The sequence below is a fragment of the Chanodichthys erythropterus genome, chromosome 12 (genome assembly GCF_024489055.1).
Source record: "Chanodichthys erythropterus isolate Z2021 chromosome 12, ASM2448905v1, whole genome shotgun sequence".
NCBI lineage: Eukaryota > Metazoa > Chordata > Actinopteri > Cypriniformes > Xenocyprididae > Chanodichthys > Chanodichthys erythropterus.
Window position 1 is genome coordinate 44679355 of NC_090232.1, and position 25824 is coordinate 44705178.

Genomic DNA, 25824 nt, shown 5'->3' on the forward strand with positions numbered 1-25824 from the left:
GCGAGTTTAGACACCCCTGCCCTAAACAAAAGCATTAAAGGTAGCATTGAGTGGGCGATGAGTTAAGTTGTGATTTGAAAGATTTCCCACAGATCTCAAAGAGCAATGTAATGTTTATGTTGTGGCACAATACACAAGTGAATAAAAAGCCTTTAAAGTGAAATCAATATCTTGAATTGAAGCCCCACAGGAACCAGACTCTCAGCTGTCAGACTCTTTATTTGACTTTGTCAAGTGCAAAAGCATGTAAAGCGAAGTGCTACAAAGTTACAAGTACAACAGCACAATACAACACAAAATGGCAAACTTGCAATCAACACATTACCTTCAGCATTTAATAAAAAAAAAATTAAGACTTTACATTATTGCATGCATGTTGGTTTTGGCACATGTGGCTGGCTTGAGATGCCAGACTTTCTTTTTTTCTGAAACACACCTTCTAAACGTATGAAGTAAAGTACAGTACAGTACTGTCCTGCAAAGAACTACTAAAAAGCCATTATATTTTAAAATGACTGCTTGTGCTGTGTGTAGTTCAATGTTTTTTTTTAAAGAAATGTTTTCATACTTTGAAGTGTTTTTTCCTTTGGTCACTGCCAAGGAGAAATATGCAGCAAAGCGTTTGTGTGAAATGAGTGTACATACCGTCGTCCATTTTGTGTAACGGAAACAAAACAGAATTTCCTCTCAGTGCGGTTAGGGCAAATGAGATTAAAAAATGCAATCAAACTCTAATACAATATTTACATCAGGGCAAACCAATATGTACAGATAAACATGACCTTTCAAAACTTCATCTGGAATGGCCTGAATAAGGACGTTACTGTAGTGGATATGACCTTTGACAGAACCAAAACTCCCTGTTGTGGATATGATGGAATGCTTAAGCCTCACTTCACCATCCAATCGCTCTCAACTACTCTAATTTCATTATATGAGACCATGAGAATACATGTATTGATTGAAGCCAATACAAACAAACAAACAAACAAAAAAATCCTGGTTTGAGTTTTTACAAAGAGGGTCCCTGAGCATCATCACGGTAAACAACATTATTTTAGTACTTCACAAGAGACATAAAATCAATTATAAAAACAAATACATGAAAATGAATGCTAATTAATATCCTGATGCAGCTTGTGTATAATACTCAAAGAGAATAGTTCTGGAAAGCTGTATGTGAAGAAACATTACATACTAGTTAAGTATGGCAAAGCACTAAAGCTTGACACTGAAATAAAGTGCTAAGTACAAAAGAAACTTAAGTTAATCTCTTGTTACTTGAGTAGCAAGCTTTGGCAAAATTATACGGAGAGTAATGCTGTTGTAACTATCTCTTATGTTCGTACCAAGCTTATTTATTATTTCTGCAAAACATTTTCCATAACACATTCAATCTAAATCACACTGATACCATCACAATCATTCATTTTATAACATCAATACAAAGTGCTTTTTAAATTAGATTCAAAACATCATAGAAGGCAGCAACAAACACTTCCATATATCATAAGCTGATTTTTCATTCATTAACAAACAATAATAAATGCTTCATGGAACATAATTTCTACCTGCTGGAACAACAAATACCCATACAGAGAATTCTGGGAGTTTGAATGAGGGACGTACCTTTGTCTGAATGCTCGCTCAACATTTCCCTTCATCTAACCTTTCATGTCCTACTATTAACTTATCCCAAATTTTTTTGTCTCCCTTTGGATTAACACTTTCTGACACCCTTTCCCTTCTCTCGGCTTTCCTTCTATTTTAATCTTCTCTCACTCGCCCTCGGGTCCATTTCACTCTGAGAAACCTCTGAATGGAGCTGACATGCAATTATGTCGGAAGAAATATATGTGAAATCCTGAGGATTACTAGTTGTTTAGCACCCTGATGGCCTCTTCAGAAGTATGTTAGTGTGAGTGTGTAAGTGTAGGTAGGGAATCATACAAGTCTATATATCTTCTGATATGTGTTTGCATCTATTTTCTTATATCAAGAAGCATGAATTATGCATAAGTACCTCAAAGCATAGCTCTATATTTATGGAATGGTATCAGATATGTACCTGCAAATCTAGGTGTGTTTTCTGTCTGTTCGTGTGCGAGTTTGTCAGTGTGAGCCCTTTTTGAATAAGCTGTGCCTATTCTGCATTGATGGGCAATACATACACCCATGACATTAACATAGCTTCCTTCAACAACAACACAAAAAATGAACACTATTTATCAAAAATAACTAAAAACATTGCATGACAAGTACCAACGAGCTTTAGCCATCCTGCGTCAACAGGCATGCTGTTGTAGTCCTTCATTGTCTCTTTCAAGAGTTTGTTTTGTTGCTGCGACAGCACAAGGTGTGCTCTTGTCGGTTTCAACCCCATTGACCACCAGGGTCAAGAGGTTGGACTTGAGGTCACTGCGAGAGGGAAAGGTAAAGGGCAACTTGCATCAAATGGAACTTCTTGAGGATTGTAGAAACCATGGCGTCCTGCACCTAGTTTCCATCTTGTGACTTCTAGTAAGATGTTACTAATCGAAAGACTTGGGTTGGAACTTAAGGCTATGGTCTATTTATTTGGTTTTGTTTGAGAAACTAGTGCTCTTCTTGAGGGCCTGGTTACAAAACCTGCTGTCACCAGGTCCTCATTGCCTCCATAACCCTTGAGCTTCAACATTCTTTCAGTCCCTTAGCCTTATGACTCGATTCCTAAAATCTGCCTTAACTTGCATACTGATTGTTGGAACCTTGGGATGTCAAGGTTTGGGGTGTCCTGAGATTGGTCTGTCTGTGTTGGGATGCACCTTGTTTTTAAGAGGGGGAGGTTTGTGCTTGCGTTTGCGGGTGGGATTCGTAGTAGTGTGTGCAGGGTGCCGGAAGACACTGGAGGGAAGGTTCTCGCCGTTGCTGGGAGGAACCCATTCATGGGAGCGAGGGATCGGTACTGGGGTAGTTATGGCAGAAACGGGAGCAGTTGAGGGAGCAGACGTCGGAGTGGGAACGGGGGTAGGGGCAGGTTTGCTGGCACAGCCAACAACCTCAATGTCCCTTTGAAAGTTTGGGTCAACCTTGGAGGTTCCTTTTACTTTATGAGAAGCCTTGTCCTTTTTTTGGACTCTGGGTGGACTACTGTCCCGCTCTGGTGGACTTACTTTGAGGGGACCTGAATCCACCTTGCGAGGGTCTTTCTCAGTCTTGCTGACATCTACCACCACGGTACTGAGAATTTCTTGAGTCTTTGGGAGACTATCAGTCCTGTGGGGACTGGAGTCTACTTTATTGAGGCTTGTGGGTTGGCCACTGGTGATTTGTGAGAACTTGTCCAATTTCCTTGACCTTCTGTCTTTCTTGTGAAGATTTCTCTCAGACACAGGTGCACCTCTTTCAGTTCTCGAGGGACTTTTGCTACCCTCGGACACTTGTGTGTTCCTCTCTGCCCCCCTGTATCTATGTCTCTTCTGTCCTGCAGACTCCAGACTTCTGTGGCGGCGTATCCCTCTGCCCTGTCCTCTACTCTTCCTCAGCAGCCTCTCTATGCAGTACTCTGTTCGATACAATTCTTCTGTGGCATGGGTGACCCGGTCCAGTTGAAGAAGCAAAGCATCGAAAGCTGGGAGGATTCTGCGGAGCGTTGCCTCCATCTCGGCTCTCTCTTTCCAGCCTTGGCCTCCAACTATCACCCCAAGGCCTAAGGTGAGGCCTAGTCCCAGACCTGGGGCTTCGGCCAGACTGCAAGGGCTGCTGGAAGTGGGCAGCCAGGAGGCCTCAGATCCTCCATCAACACTGTCGGGAGTTGGGGGAGCCTCTGGAGTGTCCAGAGGAGGAAGACACAAGGACTTGCAGTCACTTGTTGAAGAGGACCGTGAAGGCGGGAGCTCCATACCTTCAAATCGCACCTTGTGCCGGAACTATCAGGGAAGAAAGGGATAAAGGTTCAAGATAAGTGGGTGTTGGTAATTTAAAAGGTAAAGGTCTGGGGTGAAGGTTCAATCTGGAAGACTGGTAACATGCTAGAAATTCACTAAAACAATTTGTCATTATCTAAAGCAACTTACTGCACACTTTTAGGGACAATATGATGAGAGAAACCTGGGGTAAGGTGCCCTCAAGAGCACAAAGGTAACAGCTCATGGCTCATTCCTTGGAGGGCGTGACCAACAACCATTTATTCACCCTGAGCTTTAGCCATTATGCCACACCCATAGTTACTGAGATCTTCAATACTGCTTTATCAAGACACTGTGTAATGGAAGATAAAGACCAATTGCTTTGCAACTTGCAACTAATGTACTACAAATCTACTAAAGGGATTATGGGCTAAAAGATCTATTCAGGTTTAGATATCCAATTGTGATCCTATAAACCTACATAGAGTTCATAAACACATGACACAGATACTTGCAAGACCTAATTCCAGACATTCTACACTAGTAAAAACATGCATCAGACAATATTTCAGGGAATCTGTAGGTACACGAACCTCTTTAGCACGGCTGAGCCCCATCCACATTTTGAGGCGTCGCAGGAACAACTCCACCATCTCGTAGTCCTGCAGGTCAACGGCTGGACGGTACAGTTCCGCTCTTGCCCGACGATAGTTCCTTAGCAATGCCGAGATCAAAAGCCACAGCAAACCAAGTCGGAGTAGAGTAAAGCTAATGTGGAAGATGAAACAGGAAGCGGAACATGGGGAGGAGCCAGTGTCCGGTCGCCATGATAACAGTCCACGCCCACTAGAGCCTAGTAACTTCAAGCAAGTAGAGCTAACGGTTCCGTAGCCCTCCAAGACAGAGTGGAAAAGCTAGAAAGGAAAAAAGAAAGTGTTTGTTTTAAGAGTTTGCTAAACTTTTGGCAAAAATTAGATGTATTGATCAGAACAGACTGCTTTTAAAAGATGTTCAATAATGCTTCATAACTGACCCATTAAGCATTCAAGGTGAGTGAGTGAGATGATTTAACAGCATCTTATGTCTGCTTCACCATTGTGCCAACATTTTTTTTTTGCACTTACTGTATGTAAACAGCTAAGAACTTCTTGGAATTTGGATTTAATAATTCAGGAAGGAGGAAATGGTGGTGTGTTCAGATCCAAACACATTTGCAAATGTATGCACAGGTACATACAACTCAACCCCCAATTGTTGAGTGGTTGTCAGGGTGTTTCTTGGTCACTATTATGTGAATGCTAAGGCATTCTAAAGTTATAGTTGCTTACTGGCCCAAAAGAGTCAAAAGAGCCTACCCCCAAATCTCTATGATATTCTGGTCTTTATGAATTGTCACAATAAGGCACAATATGTAAGATTTTTTAATTAAAATATCCAAAAACCACAAGAACAATGTTATATATTTTGTTGACATTATCCAAATGTCTCCCAAATTAATGACTAAATAAGCAATTTTAACCAAGACGTCACCTATCAATGACATACCCGTGTTACCCTCGATTTCCGAAGCAAACACCAAAGATGCTTTAATATTTTGTGTTTTATTAGACAGGTGAGCAACTGTTTGGACGGATACATTCATCAACAGAAAACTAATCATTGTTATATAGCATTGTTATAAATTTAATTCTCTTGATTTACAGTGAGTACCCCGTTTTACCATGTCTAGTAATCGATCTAGCTTACTGCAGTGTGCAACAAGTGTCTCATAGTAGCCGCCGAGTGAATGCATGGAGTAGCATTATAACAACTTTCAAACCACAAATGTATCTAATATGATAAAACAGCGCTGTGTTACCCCACGTACACATGACCGGAAGAAGCAGAAGCGGTGTCTACGGCATAATAAAAGCTCCACTGCTTTCAAGCCGTGCGTCGCGCTTGTCTCTCATTAGCAATCGCTCCAACGGCTTTTAGCCACACCCTGCCTCATACTACAATAATGTTAATAAATCTTTAATACATTAGCTCATCCATGAGTCCCAACGGATTCTTTAGATGTGAAGACAACACCTCCCATGATTCCGCGAAATCAAGCGGTCATCAAGCTACGCCTTTGTTATGACCTCTAGCTACGAAAAACTACATATTGTGCCTTTAAAGTCTATGGGATTTTGCACCTGCTTAAAAAACAACAAGCTGCATGATCTATACACAAATAGTGTGGAACAAGTTATGCCCTGATGTTTTTTTACATAATGTTTATGTGTTTGTTCAAATCTCGAGCCCTCTGTATGAGTAATGGCAATAGTGACGCTTGTATAAACAACTAATAACAATACCCAGCCTATGCAGCTGGTTTTGTCAGCATATCTTCAGCATTAGATTTACCTCCCTCGGTAGGAGATTTGTAATGTGTAATTCAGGCAGCATCAAGGTCCTTACACACTCAGTTATGTACACAGTTAAAAGACATAAACCATAAAGTGACATCAGGGAGATGTGCTTCTTTTATGAACTCATGTCCTTTATGAATCTAATACATCTCTTTAATTATACTTGTTTTCTCTGCATTAGTAGGAAATTTGTTTATGCACGCAGATGGAACCATGTGTTCATGTACAGGGGTTGGTCAATGAAACTGAAATACTGGCCAATATACGTAGTGTTGGAGGTTTCACGCCGATATATGCTATAAAAATATCCAATAAAACATTTTCCTCCACCATCATCACATAATGACTTGGTCACTGTTCTGGAAGAGGAATGGCTCATCATCTCTCTGGCAACTGTGAAGGACTTGTATCTGTCATTCCCAAGATGAATTGATGCTGTATTGGCCACAAAAGGAGGCTCTACACCATACTAATAAATTATTGTGGTCTAAAACCAGGTGTTTCAGTTCCATTGTCCAACCCCTGCAGTTCAAATCACATTGCAGATGGTGTACGTGTCCTAACCAGGTGTCCAGTATGCGAGTATGCCAACAGGAACACAAGTAGAGCGACAGCAACCGTCAGTAGCTCCCAGAAAGATCTCCTCAGCGTCCTCCCGAAAACCCCCCATTCTCTCATGAAGCGCAGCTGGTGTGATGCCTAAACACAGAGAAATGAGGTGGGTGAAAAATGATCCCTCGCAGGATTGTATTTTCATACCATTAATTATAGCAGAATTAAATATTTAGTGTTGTCTGGCCTAACGTCTGCCAGAGAAGAGCACGAGGATGGAATTTATAACTTTGCAGATGACTGTCTGCATAAAGTACCATTCATTTAGTTGTCCCAAACTAACTTCCAGCACACATACTGGAATAACCTGAAGTTAAGTGCCTTGCTCAAGGGCACAATGGCTCAAGTCTGAACTTTACTGTTACACCATGTAACTTTGTTTTGGTCAGCGAATGTACATAGAGCACTCAAATTTGGCATTTGAGCTTCTGCAAGAACCAGTGAGGTTTGTTCTCGTGAGTATGGTTTTGTGGAGAACCCATGAGGTTCTTAAGCAAGTACGGTTTAGCTTCCCTTTACCATATTTGAGTGCTCTATGTATGTTCACTGATCAATGTTTATATGAATAAAAGCCTAAATTAGAATCTATCCATCACTTAAAGCGATAGTGTCTCTTCAGAAGACTTGGATTAAACTGCTCGATTCATGGATTTATTTTACAATCTTATTATGAATGCTTTTAACTTTGAGTTTTGGATGAATGGACTTTCAATGAACAGAAATCTCATTAAAAAATATCTTCATTTGTGTTTCAAAGAAAAACTGAAGTCTTATGGGTTTGGAACAGGAAGATGGTGAGTAAATGATGACAGAATTTTCTTGCCCAAGTCATGAATTTGATTCCCATTTGCTCACCTTGAGCACCAGCAGGAAGAGCAGTGCTGCGCTGAGTTGGGTCAAAACCTGGTTCTGTTGGGCCAGAGGAAAGAAGTCTATGAATTTGTCCCGTTGTTGTAGAAATGACCCCCATTGGCGGGCGGACAGGACGGAGCGACTTAGGTGTAAAGAGGCGACACAAATGGCCAACAGCAGACTGCAAACACTTGCTAGATTCCATAAGCGCAGGAAGTATCCAAGCCCCTGTTTCCAGACGACCATGCCCTCACGTACAGCGAAATAGATCATGAAGACCAGCAGGAGGATCTGTGAAAGAGAGAGAGAACTTAACGAACCTCTGCCTTCGTTCAGACGGCAAAATTGAATTGATATAAATAATGGGATCGAGTTTTCAAAACCAGCTGAGTGTTTTGTGATTGGCTGACGGTTACCGTGAGGAACAGGGGCAGATCCATGCCGTGACTGAGCATGTGCAGGCTGCAGGTTTTGAGGTCCAGACTCAACTGAGCGCGCTCAGATACAGGGAACTCCAACAGGAACGAGAAGACGGCCAACAGATCGGTGTTGATGTTATAAAGGGGAAACTCCACGAACAGAGCCCTCGTCCTGAACACAAACACACGAAACCTCAGAGGACGGGCTGTACGATTCATTGTTTTTCATTATTTGAATGGAAATTACATACTGTAGCATTTGTGCCATGCATTTGCGAAATTAATAAATAAAATAATCAATTATTACATATGTAAAATACTAGAAATGGAAATACTGTATACAATATATTATGTAATATTGTAATTTTAAAATATAGAAATATAGAAATGTAAAAAAACAACAATTTGATAATAAAAAAATATTTAATTGATTTTTTTTCTCAAATAATTACATTATTTTGTCAAAAAAATCACTAAATCAAACAATCAATTATGATGTCTAAACATAAAATTATAATAATATCATATATTTTTAAATGTATAAATAAAACATAATTAATAATATAAAGAAATGTAATAAAAGAAGTCAATTTGGTCATCAAAACAATTTTTTTTTGACAGATTAATAAAATAATTGAATTGAAAATATTAAATTTGAATAGACTGGTAATTAGAAATGGTGAAAAAAGTTATTTTCAACATGATTAAAAATTGCTAATGATTTTTTTATTGAGAAGCACATTGTTGTATACATATTTATAAAGCTTATGATTGATTAAACTGATTTTAAGTCGCTCTAAAATGACTTCCTCCTTCTGGCTTTTGTTGTGTATATCCTCGCTAACTTATTAGGATGTATTGGATGTTTATCTCTCTCTTTCTCTGTGTGTGTGCGTTTACTCACAGCGGGTCAAGCCACTGGTGTGTGTTGAGTTGTTTGACCAGAGCTCTGGAGTCCTGCATCTTCCTGCTGAGATCCTGCACGAATCCAGCACTGCTGTAGACAGACACCTGCCCCCAGTGCCACACACTACACACACACACACACACACACACACAAACACACACACACACATCAAATACTTATGAGAATCTCAGTGACATGTGGATGAGGCTCCCGAGCAGAGATGAAAACAAAGACAGCCTCTGAACCAGAAGACCTGATCCAAGATCAGCGTGGGTCATGAAACATTCATCTGGAGTTCAGAACAGACACTGATCCAGGAGCTTGAAAGGCTTCAGTTGATTTCTCCCTTGTATTTCAGTACATAATTTACCAAACCATGAGATCAAAAAAACAGTTTTGGATGACAACAGTTTTACAAGTGGTGTCATGTAAGAATGACCAGAGCTTCTTTAAAAATGACTTGCCAATTGAAATTCACCCTTTTTCCCAAGTATTTTGTAAGTATGGAGGCCACACTCAAAGCATTTATTTATTTATTTGATAAAATGTATATACACATATATTTTTATATATCTTATAAAACTTTTATAAAGAAATACATACACTGTGCTAGTTTGCAGGGGAGTCTGTTTCTCTCACTTGTCCAATGCATTCTGGGATTTCCAGTTTGGCCAAAAAGAAAACAAACAACAAACTTATCATGTGACTCTTACCCGCTGCTCTGAACCGTACTGACACTCCAGTTCTGGACCAACCCTGAGGCTGACTCCGCCCACCCAGCTGGGACACACCCAAACCACAGGGATGCTGGGAAATAGCCACTGATGGGGCATTCTGGAAGACAGCGAGAAAAAAGGTCACGAGGCGACAGTAGTTTGTCCGTTTCTTATTTGTTTCCTAAGAATGTTTATGTAGTGAAACTTTAAATGAACTTAAAGTTTGTACATGTATTCTTATCTGTGTGTGCATATGAAGCTGTTATCCATCTGCCTTATATAAGTGTGTGTGTGTGTGTGTGTGTGTGTGTGTGTGTGTGTGTGTGTGTGTGTGTGTGTGTGTGTGTGTGTGTGTGTGTGTGTGTGTGTGTGTGTGTGTGTGTGTGTGTGTGTGTGTGTGTGTGTGTGTAAAAATCAATTTCAGTCAGAATGAAGTGATCTGTGTCTGAAATCACTGCAGGAATGCTCTTTGTCACTCTTATTGTTCTGGGGAAATTGAAAGAACATTTCATCCGTCTGCGAGTGCTGACCTCTCAACACACACACACACATTCTTTATAAGGCCTTATGCAAATCCAGGAGCAAGGGTCCAGCAAAGATAATAAAAGCATAAAATGAACCATTTTACACATATAATGCTTTCATGAAAGCAGAATATTCTGCTTACAGATACAGCATTTGCTCAGAAGCTACTGCATTAATTTGTTATTAAGAATGTTTTTCACAATAATAATGAGCACTGGAAGTTAATGTACAGTGTTACATTTATATTTTACACATATATATATATATATATATATATATATATATATATATATATATATATATATATATATATATATATATATATATATATATATATATATTAAAATTTATGTGTGTTGTTACGTGTGTTCTGTGCTGGTTGTGCACCTGGCTGAGCTCTCAGCTGTCGGAGGCGGGGTCGACCAATCAGCAGGCTGCCCGTCTTCTCCATCAGGACCGCCCCATCCAATAACCGCGGTAACAGGGAGTCTGAGAGCCACGCCCATACATCCTCACGACTGCAGACAGAAGATCCGACAAGTTAGAGACGTGTGTGTGAGTGTGTGTGGTCTATGAGGCTCAGAGAGACTCATGGTGTGAAACAGCATCCGCCTGTCGAAGGAACTACATCAACTAACTGTCAGCTCACCTCCTTCTGTCTGATCTGATACATCAACACATGAACACACGAGCCTGACATGACCAAGAGAAACAACATGGAAGACAGAAATGGACCCGGAAAAGGGTGTTGTTGAGCAGGATTCATCAGTGAAAATATGATTTTCTTTCATCCAAACATTGTATGCTTGTGTGGGGAAAATTAACATGAAATATTAATTTAATACTAATATTATTAAAACCAATATTAATATTTATAAACGTTATTAAATTATTATATTTATGAATATTAACATTCATAAATATTACTAATATTACTAAATTTATAGATGAAACAAATTAAATGTTCATTTTATAAACAGTGATATCAATATTGTTTTGAATATGATCAATATTCATAGTAATGAATACCAATAACACTGATAATATGAATAATACTAATAATAACTATTAATTAATAATTCATTATAATTAATAAATTTATTGATTTAAAAAATAATAAATGAAAATCGATCATTTATAATCGATAAAAGTGATTATAAACTAATAATAATCGATAATAATAAACTACTAATTAATAACTGATAATTAATTATTAATAAAACATTTATTGATTTTAAAAAATAATAAATAAAATCTGATAATTTATATCAATAAAAATGTAAATATTAATTAAATCAATAAAATGAAAATACTGATTCAAATCAAATTATATTAAAATATATTCAAAAAGGTTAAACTAGATTTACACACTTAATAATTCTATACATTTTTTTAATTAAAAGTTTGAAATGATCAATATTAATCTATTAATTATACATACATCAAAATCAAACTATAAATTAAATTATAATTAATAAATTCATTATTAATTTAATAATACTAATATAATGGTTAAATGTTGTTATTGGTTAAATGTTGTTATTTATTAATATCAATTTTGAAATTAATATTAATTAGTAAATGACACTACCATTTATTAGAAAAGAAAGTTAGTCAAGCCAAAGTCTTGTATAAAAGAAAGTTTAAACTTGATTTAAACCCTTTAAAAGTTTACAGTCTTGTGTGTTTATGTCAAAATAAAGCTTACCAAGTCTGTATTGTCAAAAGTTGTGTAATGCTAAATGAGCTTTATCTCTGTGTGTGCGTTTTTGTGACATATCAGGACACAAATGTGTATAATGACATGGGTATGACATAGGTATTACAAGAAGAGGTGACTTATGAGGACATTACCCCATGTCCCCACTTTTCAAAAGGCTTATAAATCATACAGAATGAGTTTTTGTGAGAAAGTGAAAAATGTGCAGTTTTCTGTGATGGGTAGATTTAGGTGTAGGGGGACAGAAAATACAGTTTGTACAGTATATAAACCATTACGCCTATGGAATGTCCCCACATTACACAAAAGCAAACCTGTGTGTGTGTGTTCAGTACCTGCTGATGTTGTTAAAGTGTTCTGTGAGGAAATGATCCTGCAGTTGAGTGTGAAGTCGCAGGCGATGGGCGTCTTTGGCCGAGTCAGAGTAGTTGAGCAGTAAAACCACCAGCAGGAACAGCATGTAGAGCAGGAAGCCCTGTCAATTCACAGCAAAAGAGCTCCATTATTCAAACACCCACTGCTTCACATTCACGAGCACTTCTGCCATAGAAACACACGTCAATCGTGTCAATCTGGATAAAAACACACGTCAATTACAGTTAAGAGAGCCTAATGAGGAAAAGAACAGCCAAACAGAGCGCAGATCTGTAAAATACGACCTGGCAATTCGTATGTACGGCGGCTGTCAGCAATCACAAAGATGGGCGAATGGGGGAAGCTTTTTTGAAACAAATGACTTATGAAACTATAGAGTTCTGACCCATCAATCAACTCGGAAATGAACCCTTTAATTCAGTGTTCGCTGAAGTGAGTCAGACTTTTCCAACACTGCGAGTGTCGTACCTTCAGCATGGTGTGTAGCAGGCGGACTTTGCGCGCTTCCTCTCTGGCCTGTGAGAGGGCGAAACCCTGCGGCGGGCGCACTCGAGGGACTCGCTGAATGACCCGCTCCACACGCGGACAGTCCACCAGCACGTCCTGCTCTTCGGCTCTCAGACGCCCCACGACCAGAGAGAAATACACACCCTCTAACAACACCTGAACACACACACACACACACACTGGATTTAAAACAGGAATATATGGGCATTTTCACTCCTAAGACAAATTTCAAGTAAGTTTCAACAAGTATCAAACTTTTTTAATTCTAATGTATAATTAAGTTTGATAATAATTCATTATAATTGAAATATTTAAAGTTAATATTATTAAATATTAACATTTAGCAAGTTAGCTAGATGTTAATATTTAATAATATTAACTTTAAAATTAATATTAATAAGAAGCCTATATTAATAATCATTAAAAAATACAAACTTTGACAAGTCTTCTCAAAAGAAATAAAATATAAGTATCATTATTTTAGTTCATTTGTGTCATCAATATGAGTAAATGCTAATATTAATGAATATTTACATTGAAGCATTAAGCATTCATATTTATTAATATCCACACTTATATGAATTTTATCAATATTCTTAAGTAATAATGCCAATAATATAAATACAATTAATGAAACTTAATTATACATTATAATTCATAAATATACATTATACATTTAAATTATAATCAAAATGTGTTAGTATATATTAACTTTGAAATTATTACTATTAATTAGAAAATTATATTAGTGTTCATTTTAAGTAGATTTGAAAGGATGTTCGTTGTTGACAAACTGAACCAATAGTTTTACATCATATATATATCGGTTCGATTTTTATTCTTCCGGCTAACAAAAACGGATATACACCAGCCTGCATTGGTTTGCTGGTTATAGCTGGATGTCTGAACAGCTTTCACACCAACCAAACTCGAGTGCAAACGAGTGTGAAAATGCAGTTTACATGCGCAGGTTAACGCTGAGGTGTGTAAACTGCTATCATGCGTGTATGTACCTTCAGAGGTTCGAGAATGAGGAATGATGACAGGAAACTGACAATGCAGGAGATGAGCCACATCAGAGCCACGCCCTCGCTGAAGCCCCGCCCCAACCACATTGATAGGCTGGTGGACAGGATAAGCCCCACCCAGCTGGCCCACAGTGCAGCCAATCCACATAAAGGAGGAAGCGGTCTGGGCTTACATACATCTGTCACCACTGAGAGAGGGAGAGGGAGAAATTGTTCAGCTGTGTTTGTGTCTCTTTCTGAGGTAAAAGTGGATTTAGGGGTGTGTGTGTGTGTGTGTACCTGTGCGTGAAGTAAAGGCAGTTTTGGGCGGGTCTCGTCTAAAGGCCGCACACGGAACAGGTTCATTCATCTTTTGCAGTAGAATCACTTCCGTCTTATCACCAAATATACTGGAGCTAAACACACAAACAACTTTTATTCAGCAAGGATCGGTTCAAATTTATCATAAGTGTACGGAAGAAGATTAGGACCAAGCAATAATAAAAAAATAAAACCATCTCGAGATTAAAGTTGTTCAATTTCAAGAAAAAAAACTCATAAAATTTCGAGAAAAAAGTCCAGATAAAATGTTGAGAATAAAGTTGTTAAATTACGAGAAAAAAGTTGTTAAATTATGAGAACAAATTCGTAATTTAACAAATTTGTTCTCGTAATTTAACGACTTTTTTCTCGTAATTTAATGACTTTATTCTCATAATTTAATGAGTTTATTCAACATTTTATCTCGACTTTTTTTCTCGAAATTTAACATTTTTCTCATAATTTAACGAATTTGTTCTCATAATCTAACGACGTTTTTTCTCGTAATTTAACGAGTTTATTCTCAACATTTTATCTCGACTTTTTTCTCTAAATTTAACGAGTTTTTTTCTCATAATTTAACGAGTTTAGTCTCAACATTTTATCTCGACCTTTTTCTCGAAATTTAACAAGTTTTTTCTCAACATTTTATCTTGACTTTTTTCTCTAAATTTAACGAGTTTTTTTCTCATAATTTAACGAGTTTAGTCTCAACATTTTATCTCGACCTTTTTCTCGAAATTTAACAAGTTTATTCTCAACATTTTATCTTGACTTTTCTTCTCGAAATTTAATGTTTTTCTCGTAATTTAACGAATTTGTTCTCATAATCTAATGACTTTTTTCTCGTAATTTAATGTTTATTCTCAACATTTTATCTCAACTTTTTTCTCGAAATTTAACGAGTTTTTTTCTCGTAATTTAACGAGTTTATTCTCAACATTTTATTTCGACTTTTTTCTTGAAGTTTAACGAGTTTTTTTCTCGTAATTTAACAAGTTTATTCTCAACATTTTATCTCAACTTTTTCTCGAAATTTAACGAGTTTTTTTCTCGTAATTTAACAAGTTTATTCTCAACATTTTATCTCGACTTTTTTCATGAAATTTAATGACTTTTTTCTCGTAATTTAAGGAGTTTATTCTCAACATTTTATTTCGACTTTTTTCTTGAAGTTTAACGAGTTTTGTCTCGTAATTTAACGAGTTTATTCTCAATATTTCATCTTGACTTTTTTCTTGAAATTTAACGAGTTTATTCTCAACATTTTATTTAGACTTTTTTTCTCCAAATTTAACAAGTTTTTTCTCAAAATTGAACAACTTTAATCTCGAGATGGTTTTATTTTTTTATTATTGCTTGGCCCTAATCCTCTTCCGTATAAGTGACAGTAAAGACATTTATATTACAAAAGATTCCTATTTCTATTGCTGTTCTTTTGAACTTTCTATTCATCAAAGAATTATATATCCTCCTGGGACCCAACATTTTTTTTTTTTAATTTAGCATTTTTTTCACGTCATTATATTGTTTAGAGCATAAGAAACAAATGAAAAAATATTTTTTTTTAAAAATTATATTTTATTCATATGTTATGATATGTCCTCTGTAGTGGACACCAGGACTAAGTTGTTTAAAAAATAAAATGACATGAAATGACATTTATAGGCAAAAACAATGGGATTTTTTTTTAATCACCAATCAATTTTTAGGCTTCAATATTGTTTTTAACCAAACTATGTATAAAGATGATTCTCAACTATGTTATGAAACATATAATGGAATTAATTGATATACCATTTTACTTTATGCAATATGAGGGTAAAATGGCCATACATCGGTTTTCCCATTCAATACAATGTATCTATACACTGTATCTAATTTGCATATTAATGTATTCTTGGAGCAACATGCAATGAAAAAAGAAGTGTAATAATGGGAGCAATAATTGGTAACATTTTCATAATAATATCTAATAATTAATAGGAATACTGACATATAATTTCTTTCCCTATTCACTTGTTGTATCTCCTAAAATGCCTGATAAACATGATTTAAGTCCTGGTGTCCTCTATAGTGGACATGTATGAAATCAATGTTCTGTTTCATAACAGAAAGTCATATTTTGATTTGAAACCCCATAACATTTTCCTGAGATGTTGATTTATAATAAACAATTTGAAAATTAATCCGATTTAAATAAATTTTAAATTTAATCACAAAATATTATCATATTTCCATAAGAGTGCTAATTTTCATTTTCAGTCATAATTAAAGACCAAGAAGTTGTTGTTGTCATGGGTAAACCTCTAAAAATCTGGTATCTCTGCAAAGCCCTGAATGTGCTCTTTACAGGACATCCAGACTTAAAACTGTGACATGTATGATGTCAGAGAAAATCACTCAAATATAATGTCCACTACAGAGGACAGAAGTCTATTCCTGGGTCCCAGGAGGATATATAAAAAAAAAAGAATAAATTAGAATTAAATAATTAATTAATTACATTTTAAAATATATTCTAATGCTGGGCAAACAAATAATGCAATGAATCTATCCAGTACACTAAAATATTTTATTTTTTACAATATTTTAAATACTTTATATTATATATATATATATATATATATATATATATATATATATATATATATATATATTATATATATATATATATATATATATATATTTACTATTTTATTTTATGGATTTTACGACTTCTGTGTGTTGTAATCTGGAATTTCCCTGTTTATGTTTTTTTCCCAAGGTATTTTCTATGCTATTCAAGACTTTTTTGCAACCTTACATTTTCCACATTAATTTAAGACGTTTGAATTCTTTTTAAGGATCCACAAACACTCTGAAAATGCAGATGAGAAACTGAGGTGTGACTTACAGTTCGCCCATGTCACTGTCCGTCTGAGACAGCAGCTGTCCATCGGCCAAAATGCGCTTGATTAGATCCTCATCTGTCAATCAAAGTCAGCATCCAATCAACAACCACCTCTTGTCTTCTGACACATGCATTAAGTATGTACTTAAGCACTAAGTATACAAGTAATATGCATAAGTATACTATGGAATAAAAGAGAGAACAAGCCAGCATATCACCTGAAGAAGAGAAGTATTTGTTCCTGTGGCTGTTGTCACAGACGGTGTCCTCCTCGTCAGGGCTGAAAGTGATGTCCACTCCCAGATGTCTGCTGCCCTGACCTCTCTTGAGCCGAGGAGGAAACACCGGCCCCATCTCCACAGACGGATCAGTCAATACATCCGGCCAATCACATTCAGGAATGCTCCACCCCTGAAGACTGCAGAGGAAGAACAGGGTCATTCATTCCCACTGATTCATTCATACTCAGTCGTTCACACATTCATTGACTCTTTAATTCATTCACTCAATGAATCAGTTTTTATTTGCTTATGATTTTATTCTTATTTATTCAATTCATTTATTTAGCCACTCTTTGAGAGACTTTCTACTGTTGATCAGTTTTTACCCACCACCTATGCATTATTCAACATTCAACAATAAATAAAAATAATTTATAAATAAAAATAAAAAACAACTTGTACATTATTCAACATCAGTTGTTTATTTATTCACCCCAGTGTTATTTTAGTATAATTTATATAATATTGTAGTATTTATTAGTATTTTTACTACATATTTTAACTATTTCACATTTGCAGTTTTCATTTCACATTATGTGATTCTATCATTTTTATTAGTTTTTTAATATTTTTATTTAGCTTTAATTTATTTTTATTATAGTTTTTATTATTTTATTTATTTATTTATTTATTTATTTATTTATTTATTTATTTCCACTTTCATTTTAATTTCAGTTATAGTTTTACTAATTTTGTTGTGTATTTTTTATTTTATTTTTTAAATATGTGACCCTGGACCACAAAACCAGTCATAAGTCACACGGGTATATTTGTAGCAATAGTCAACAATACATTGTATGGGGCAAAATTATCAATTTTTCTTTTATGCCAAAAATCATTAGGAAAGATCATGAAAATATTTTGTACATTTCCTACTGTAAATATATCAAAAAATTATTTTTGTGAGTGGATATGCCTTGCAAAGGACTTCATTTTGACAACTTTAAAAGGTGATTTTCTCAATATTTAGATTTTTTTGCACCCTCAGATTCCAGATTTTCAAATGGTTGAATCTCTTACAAATATCGTCCTAACAATCGATCCTGACCCTTATGACTGCATTAGTGATCCAGGGTCACATATGTCTATATAGTTTTTATTCATTTGTATTTCCGTTTTAGTTTTAGTCATTTAAGTACATCAAGTTAAACTAAATAAAAATGAGAAATGTCGCTTTGACAACTAGCTGAAATAAAATAAGTTGAAGTTTCTTGCTATATTATTTTATTTCAAAGTTTAATTTATTTCAAGCAACAAAAAAGCTATAGCTTTATTTTTAGTTTCAGTGAACTATAATAACCTTAAAGGATATTTTGCATTCTGCAGGTGTCTTTTTAATGAGAGAGTTTTAGTGCGTCTGTAACCATGGCGACCTGATGACCTCACACTTACCTCTTAGTGGAAGGAGTGGGCAGGTCAATGTTGGTCTCTTCTGAGTATGTCTGCAGAGAGAGAGAGAGAGAGAGAGAGAGAGAGAGAGAGAGAGAGAGAGAGAGAGAGTTATTCTTCTGCAGGAACACAAGAGCCTCAGGATGTGAGTTTGCTGCTGTATATATATATTTATGTATATATATATATATCAGCTCATACTGATGTACTTCATGACCGGAATTTAAAGAGCTTCTCGTCTCAGTTTTGTAACTCAAAATTCATCATGTTTTTCATTCTAATAGAAATCGGCCTAAAAATGTGACGTTCGGTGACGTCTGTGACAAACTGAACTGCAGCACATTTAAACGTTATGACTATGAAGATGACAAAAAGCACCTTTCTAGATGCAGACATTCATTTTCTAAATGTTTCATTTAGTTTTCCCTCCCAGAGAGAACTGAAATAAATCAGCTATGACTTTGAAAATCATAATGAGAAGGTGTTTGTGAAGGTTTCTCTGTGAGTCTGAATGCATTTCAATTTGCACTTCATGAAAGGTAGGAGAGAAACACATCTGGGTCTCTGTCAGAATAAATAAAATACATATATTGTATTTTTCCTTTGAATAAAAACGTAGACCTGCATCAAAGTGTCTCTAGCAGAAAGGCTGTTCTGATCCCAGAGTTCAGTTCAGCTCTTCAGCACTGTTACTGCAGTGAATCTCACAGAGCCGTCAACAACAAAACCATCAGATGTTAGTTTAATTGTAAAGTATTACATTATTGTTTATATATACATTGTAGTAATTATTGTGTTGGCTTTAACAATAAACAAAATCATTGTGTCAAGACAGAATCATTCTAATCACTACAATGAGAGTCTAATGAGATTCATCAGTGTCTAAATCTTCACTGATCCAAACTCATTTTTGTGTTCAACTCTGTGATCTATAGAGCATATACTATACTGACCTATTTTACAATATAGTATTTATATTATTATATACTGTGATATATATTTGCTAAAAAAACAATGAATCTAAACTAATCTAAACTAAAGTGTGTGTGTCTGTGTATATATAAATAAATGTAAATGTATGTATACACACACTTATATTTAATTAATTTAGCAAAAGAGAAATATACATTTTAAATAAATAAGTTAAAAAAAATGTTTTATAAAATAAAACAAATTTGTTAATAAATTAATGAACAATGAATGTAAAAAATGTGTATAAAAATAAACAAAGCTAACAAACAAATATATGAAATAACAAATATAAAAATACTTATAAAATAAATTAATATTTTTATTAAAAAAAAGTCCAAACATAAAAAAACTTCAAATAAAATAGTGCTGTCAAATCGATTAAATCGCATCTAACATAAAAGTTTGTAAATACATACATATATACAGTATATATGTATATATACACACTAATATATCATTTAAATTATATATAAATATAAATATTTTATATATAAATATAATATATTTTTGTTAAATATATACATGCATGTGTGTGTATTTATATATACATAATAAATATACACAGTATACACACAAATTATGTAAACACAAATTTTTATTTTGGATGCGATTAATCATTTGACAGCTAGTTAATATATACATATTTATGTTATGTTATGTTAGTGTGTGTGTGTGTGTGTGTGTAATATATTATATATATATATATATATATATATATATATATATATATATATATACACAAACACACTTTTATGTTAGATGTGATTAATCAATTTGCCAGCACAAAAAAAAATTAATTAATTAATTAATATTACCATACTTCATATTAAATAAATAAATAAATACTTCTTATAATAATTAATATTTTATTGAAACTAATGTACTAACAAATATACAAATAAATAATAATAAAACAAACAAACAAATAAATAAACAGTTACAGTAATAGCAAGTGTCTTGTTTCTGTTTGTGAACCAGTGGAAATCACAGTTATGAACATCTTCCACCGAATCCCAACGTACCTCTCCAGGAATCCCATTCAACATCAGAAAAGAGCTTCCTGTCAGTGAGTTATCCAGGAAGTCATCAATCTCCAGAGACTCCTGGTCCACCTGAGGGGGGAGCTGCTCCACAGAGACCTTAATAAGGAAGAAGCTTTTTAATGTACCACACTGATGCGGTGAAGTCTTCAGAGAAGATTGAGTGAGCGTGTCTCACCTTACTGCGGCTGAGTCTGAACAGACAGAAGACGAGCAGGTAGACAGGATAGACCAGCAGACAGCTCACAAGCCCCGCCCACACAGTCTCCACATTCACCGACACCAGATTCGACACCGGCGTGGAGCTACGACACACATTCACGAGTTTGGAGGAAGTATGATTTTTAAATGTTTTTGAGAGAAGTCTCTTGGTGAGCAGAAGTGACAGTTGTTTCACCTGTTGCCGTAGGCGACGGTGCCGTACCACACGGCGTTAGCCAGCATGCAGAGGTGCATGAGCAGAGAGCAGCAGGTCAGCCGCTGCAGCCGCGTGAAGGGGCTCCGCGGAGGTCGTTCCCATAGCGACAGCCACAGGTGACTCTCACACACCGCCCTCTGCAGCTCCCAGGACAGCAGCCGGGGCCAGCGGCGAAGCTCCGCCTCTTCTGCACACAGGAAATGCAGAGGTCAGACAGCAGGAAGTTGTGCAAATGTAATGTGTTGTTGTGGTTTTCAGTAGGTTACAGCACAGGTGTGAGGGTCATTTCTCCATCATTCGTGTGTTAATGGAACATGATGCATAAGTAAACATTTGCTGTACTAAGTAGGCAGTTAACAGTAATACTAACTAGTTATCTAACGACCTAACTAACTGTTGGGCGTAACACAGCTCAAATAAAAGTACAAAATAATTACATTATGTTTTATGATTAAAGAGTAGTATTTTTTCAAGTAATGTTTTTAAATTTACACAATAACATCAAAGTTTGTTTTTCAAATATATAGGAAAAAAATCATTCTTTTTTTTAACCAATAATTACAAATACAAAGCTCAAATTTTTCTATTTTTTTTACCCTAAAACCCAAATGTGATCATTATTTAATTTTAATATTTTATTCTAAAAAGAAAATATTTAATATGAAATATCATACTATTTTTTATATTTACATATTATTTTCTATAATATAGTATATTAATATAACACAAATTTTTTGTTTTAATTAAATTTCATATATATATATATATATATATATATATATATATATATATATATATATATATATATAAAATACAATTTTATTAAAAAATATAAATAAATAAATACACAGTATATAGTGTATATATATATGAAATTTAATTTAATATATTTAAATAAATAAAAATATAAAAAAAATATATAAATAAATTATATGTTATATATTAATATACATCCATAATATAGAAAATAATATTGTGTAAATATAAAGAAATAGTATGATATTTCATATTAAACATTTTTTTTGAATAAAATATTAAAATTAAATAATGATTACATTTGGGTTTTAGAGTAAAAAATAAATTGAAAAAATTGATTTCCCAGCACTAATATATATATTAGTATATTAGTGCAGTCAAATCTATTAATCTCAATTAATCAATCTAAATTATCATCCAAAATTAATTTAGACAAAAACAAGTTGTTTTGCTAATGATATGCATCTAACTGTATCCTGCATTTTATCCTGTGTGTTATAAAGCTTTAGGCTTACTTTCTATTAAAACTAATAATGTAATATAATAGTAATATAATTTGTAATATAAATGTAATATAATTTGTGTTATATGTCTGTAATTGCTAAGTGTGAGCTACTGGATGTTTGAATTTCCCTAAATACTTTATTCATATTATTATTATTATTATTATTATTAGTTCTTATCAGGAGAAATGCATTACTTTTAACAGTAACGTTTGCGAACATTACGAGCAAACAGTGGAATTTACAGGATTTAATTTCCATTTCTTAAAACATAAGTTATTTTGGCTCTGAATATTCATGATCTTATGAATCCAGCACCAACCAATCACAATCTGTGTTTTATCTGGGGAGGCGGGACTTTACCTGAGGCTTCCACCTCTATCTCTACTCTGCCGTCCGTTTTCTCATTATCGACCGAGAGCCATTCTTCAACCAGGAAGAAATAACTGCTGCCCGTCTGCAAGTCCTTCACTAGGACATACTGGAGCAGCCATGCAGGAGACAGACCTGAGAGAGACAGAGAGAGAGAGAGACGGGTTTCTTCTCACAGTTCTGCCCCGCTCAACATTGTTTATGCCGATTTGTGGGTCTGTTTATGTACCTTTGTTGTCGTGCCACACGCGGATCTTGAGCACGCTGCCCAGGCTCGAGTCTGTGGCGATGTGGAAGATGTCCAGGCTGTTTCGAGCGAACGCTCCCACGCTGTCCAGGTGTCTGTGTCCGCTGCGGCTGTCGCTGCCGTGGAGGCTGATGCCAACGTGAGCCGTGGTACCTGGAGCGGGTATAAAGACACTGCTGATGCTGATGTGATCAAAGATTGACATCTCAGACTCCAGCCACCTCAATCCAGACAGTGTTTCAGTCAGGGAATACAATGATGGGAATATTCTTTGCTCTAATGCATAAAACTGATCACTTCATTCATCAAGACTGACAGTCTGTTGACAACTAATCTGTTGTAAACAGTCCAGCCTCAGACTTTACCAGGGTTATTAGTTAATGAAAACCATAAAGCCAAGGCTGTTACTTAAAATCATTTAAACATTAACTTAAATGAAAAGAAGTATTTAATCTAGCTGCCAATGATGCAACATTTCTCATTTTAGTTTAGTATATCTTAACACTGACTGTTACTCAGCGAAATTTCATGGGCAAAATCCAGCTGTTTCAATAGGAAACTATGAAACTGAGTTTCACTTGAATGCAAAAGGTTCCCCATGCAGATTTTGCTCAGACTAACCTACTGATCGTCTGTGAAACGCTCCTAATCTCACCTGCTCCGTAGGCCCAGCCAGTCTTGACCTGGATCTCGTACTTGTACAGACCGTCCTTCCCGCACAGCGGGACCACAGAGGCCCGTCTCAGGTCCATCTGATCCAGTTTCCGCAGTATAGCGCCGGCCACGGCATAACACAGCAGTCCGATCACACACACCAACACCACCACCAGACTACGAGTCACTGAACGCTCCTGACATGGACGAGATACACAACACTGCATTATCATTACTGACCCTTCAACCAGCTGTTCTCAGAACAGAACTCTTAAACTATAATATAACATAACATAACATAACATAACATAACATAATATAAACTAGTTAAAATTATTAAAATATAACTCAAACTATAATATAATATAATAATTGATTAAAATAGATTTTGCAAGTTTAAATAAAAATAATACGTAATTTTAATTAATAATATATTTTGTATATATTAAACTTGAGAAAAATAGACTAATCTTTACTACTAATATAATATAATATACTTTACATAAAAAATAATAATAACATTTATGATATTTTAAAATATTTTTAACGAATTCAAAATTATATATATACAAACCCGATTCCAAAAAAGTTGGGACACTGTACAAATTGTGAACAAAAACAGAATGCAATGATGTGGAAGTTTCAAATTTCAATATTTTATTCAGAATACAACACAGATGACATATCAAATGTTTAAACTGAGAAAATGTACCATTTTAAGGGAAAAATAAGTTTTTAAGTTTTTAAAATTTCATGGCATCAACACATCTCAAAAAAGTTGGGACAAGGCCATGTTTACCACTGTGTGGCATCCCCTCTTCTTTTTATAACAGTCTGCAAACATCTGGGGACTGGCATTGGCATTGTCATGTTGGAAAATGCAAGGTCTTCCCTGAAAGAGACGATGTCTGGATGGGAGCATATGTTGTTCTAGAACTTGGATATACCTTTCAGCATTGATGGTGCCTTTCCAGATGTGTAAGCTGCCCGTGCCACACGCACTCATGCAACCCCATACCATCAGAGATGCAGGCTTCTGAACTGAGCGCTGATAACAACTTGGGTTGTCCTTGTCCTCTTTAGTCTGGATGACATGGCGTCCCAGTTTTCCAAAAAGAACTTCAAATTTTGATTCGTCTGACCACAGAACATTTTTCCACTTTGCCACAGTCCATTTTAAATGAGCCTTGGCCCAGAGAAAACGCCTGCGCTTCTGGATCATGTTTAGATATGGCTTCTTTTTTGACCTATAGAGTTTTAGCCGGCAACGGCGAATGGCACGGTGGATTGTGTACACCGACAATGTTTTCTGGAAGTATTGCTGAGCCCATGTTGTGATTTCCATTACAGTAGCATTCCTGTATGTGATGCAGTGCCGTCTAAGGCCCGAAGATCACGGGCATCCAGTATGGTTTTCCGGCCTTGACCCTTAAACACAGAGATTGTTCCAGATTCTCTGAATCTTTGGATGATATTATGCACTGTAGATGATGATAACTTCAAACTTTGTTAAATTTTTCTCTGAGAAACTCTTTTCCGATATTTCTCCAATATTTTTCACCGCAGCATTGGGGGAATTGGTGATCCTCTGCCCATCTTGACTTCTGAGAGACACTGCCACTCTGAGAGGCTCTTTTCATACCCAATCATGTTGCCAATTGACCTATTAAGTTGCAGATTGGTCCTCCAGCTGTTCCTTATATGTACATTTAACTTTTCCGGCCTCTTATTGCTACCTGTCCCAACTTTTTTGGAATGTGTATCTCTCATGAAATCCAAAATGAGCCAATATTTGGCATGACATTTCAAAATGTCTCACTTTCAACATTTGATATGTTATCTATATTCTATTGTGAATAAAATATAAGTTTTATGTGATTTGTAAATTATTGCATTCCTTTTTTATTCACAATTTGTACAGTGTCCCAACTTTTTTGGAATCAGGTTTGTATTATTATATTATTAACATTATTACCATTTCTGGACAGAAGGGAGGTTTGTTTAAAAAATATTAATTTTAAAATATTTAAAACTTTTCAAATGATTATTAATATG

General features: G+C 35.3%; 1 protein-coding gene across 3 annotated transcripts in view; it reads right to left on the reverse strand.

Annotated features, from left to right (window-relative positions):
- Positions 1-211: 211 nt before the first annotated feature.
- Positions 212-25824, reverse strand: part of pkd1a (polycystic kidney disease 1a) — a 102094-nt gene continuing 76481 nt past the window's right edge. For all 3 annotated transcript variants that reach the window (XM_067403141.1, XM_067403140.1, XM_067403142.1), the window contains 21 exons: positions 23771-23966; positions 23098-23268; positions 22860-23003; positions 21217-21424; positions 20998-21124; positions 20802-20918; positions 18811-18860; positions 17356-17555; positions 17141-17213; positions 14224-14339; positions 13930-14132; positions 12878-13072; positions 12370-12509; positions 10702-10832; positions 9787-9907; positions 9071-9196; positions 8164-8338; positions 7751-8038; positions 6848-6982; positions 4481-4801; positions 212-3908 (listed from right to left, as the gene is read on the reverse strand). In XM_067403141.1, coding sequence (XP_067259242.1) covers positions 2757-3908; positions 4481-4801; positions 6848-6982; positions 7751-8038; positions 8164-8338; positions 9071-9196; positions 9787-9907; positions 10702-10832; positions 12370-12509; positions 12878-13072; positions 13930-14132; positions 14224-14339; positions 17141-17213; positions 17356-17555; positions 18811-18860; positions 20802-20918; positions 20998-21124; positions 21217-21424; positions 22860-23003; positions 23098-23268; positions 23771-23966 — 4389 coding nt within the window. In that variant the 3' untranslated portion in view covers positions 212-2756. The remainder of the gene's footprint in view (positions 3909-4480; positions 4802-6847; positions 6983-7750; positions 8039-8163; positions 8339-9070; positions 9197-9786; positions 9908-10701; positions 10833-12369; positions 12510-12877; positions 13073-13929; positions 14133-14223; positions 14340-17140; positions 17214-17355; positions 17556-18810; positions 18861-20801; positions 20919-20997; positions 21125-21216; positions 21425-22859; positions 23004-23097; positions 23269-23770; positions 23967-25824) is intronic.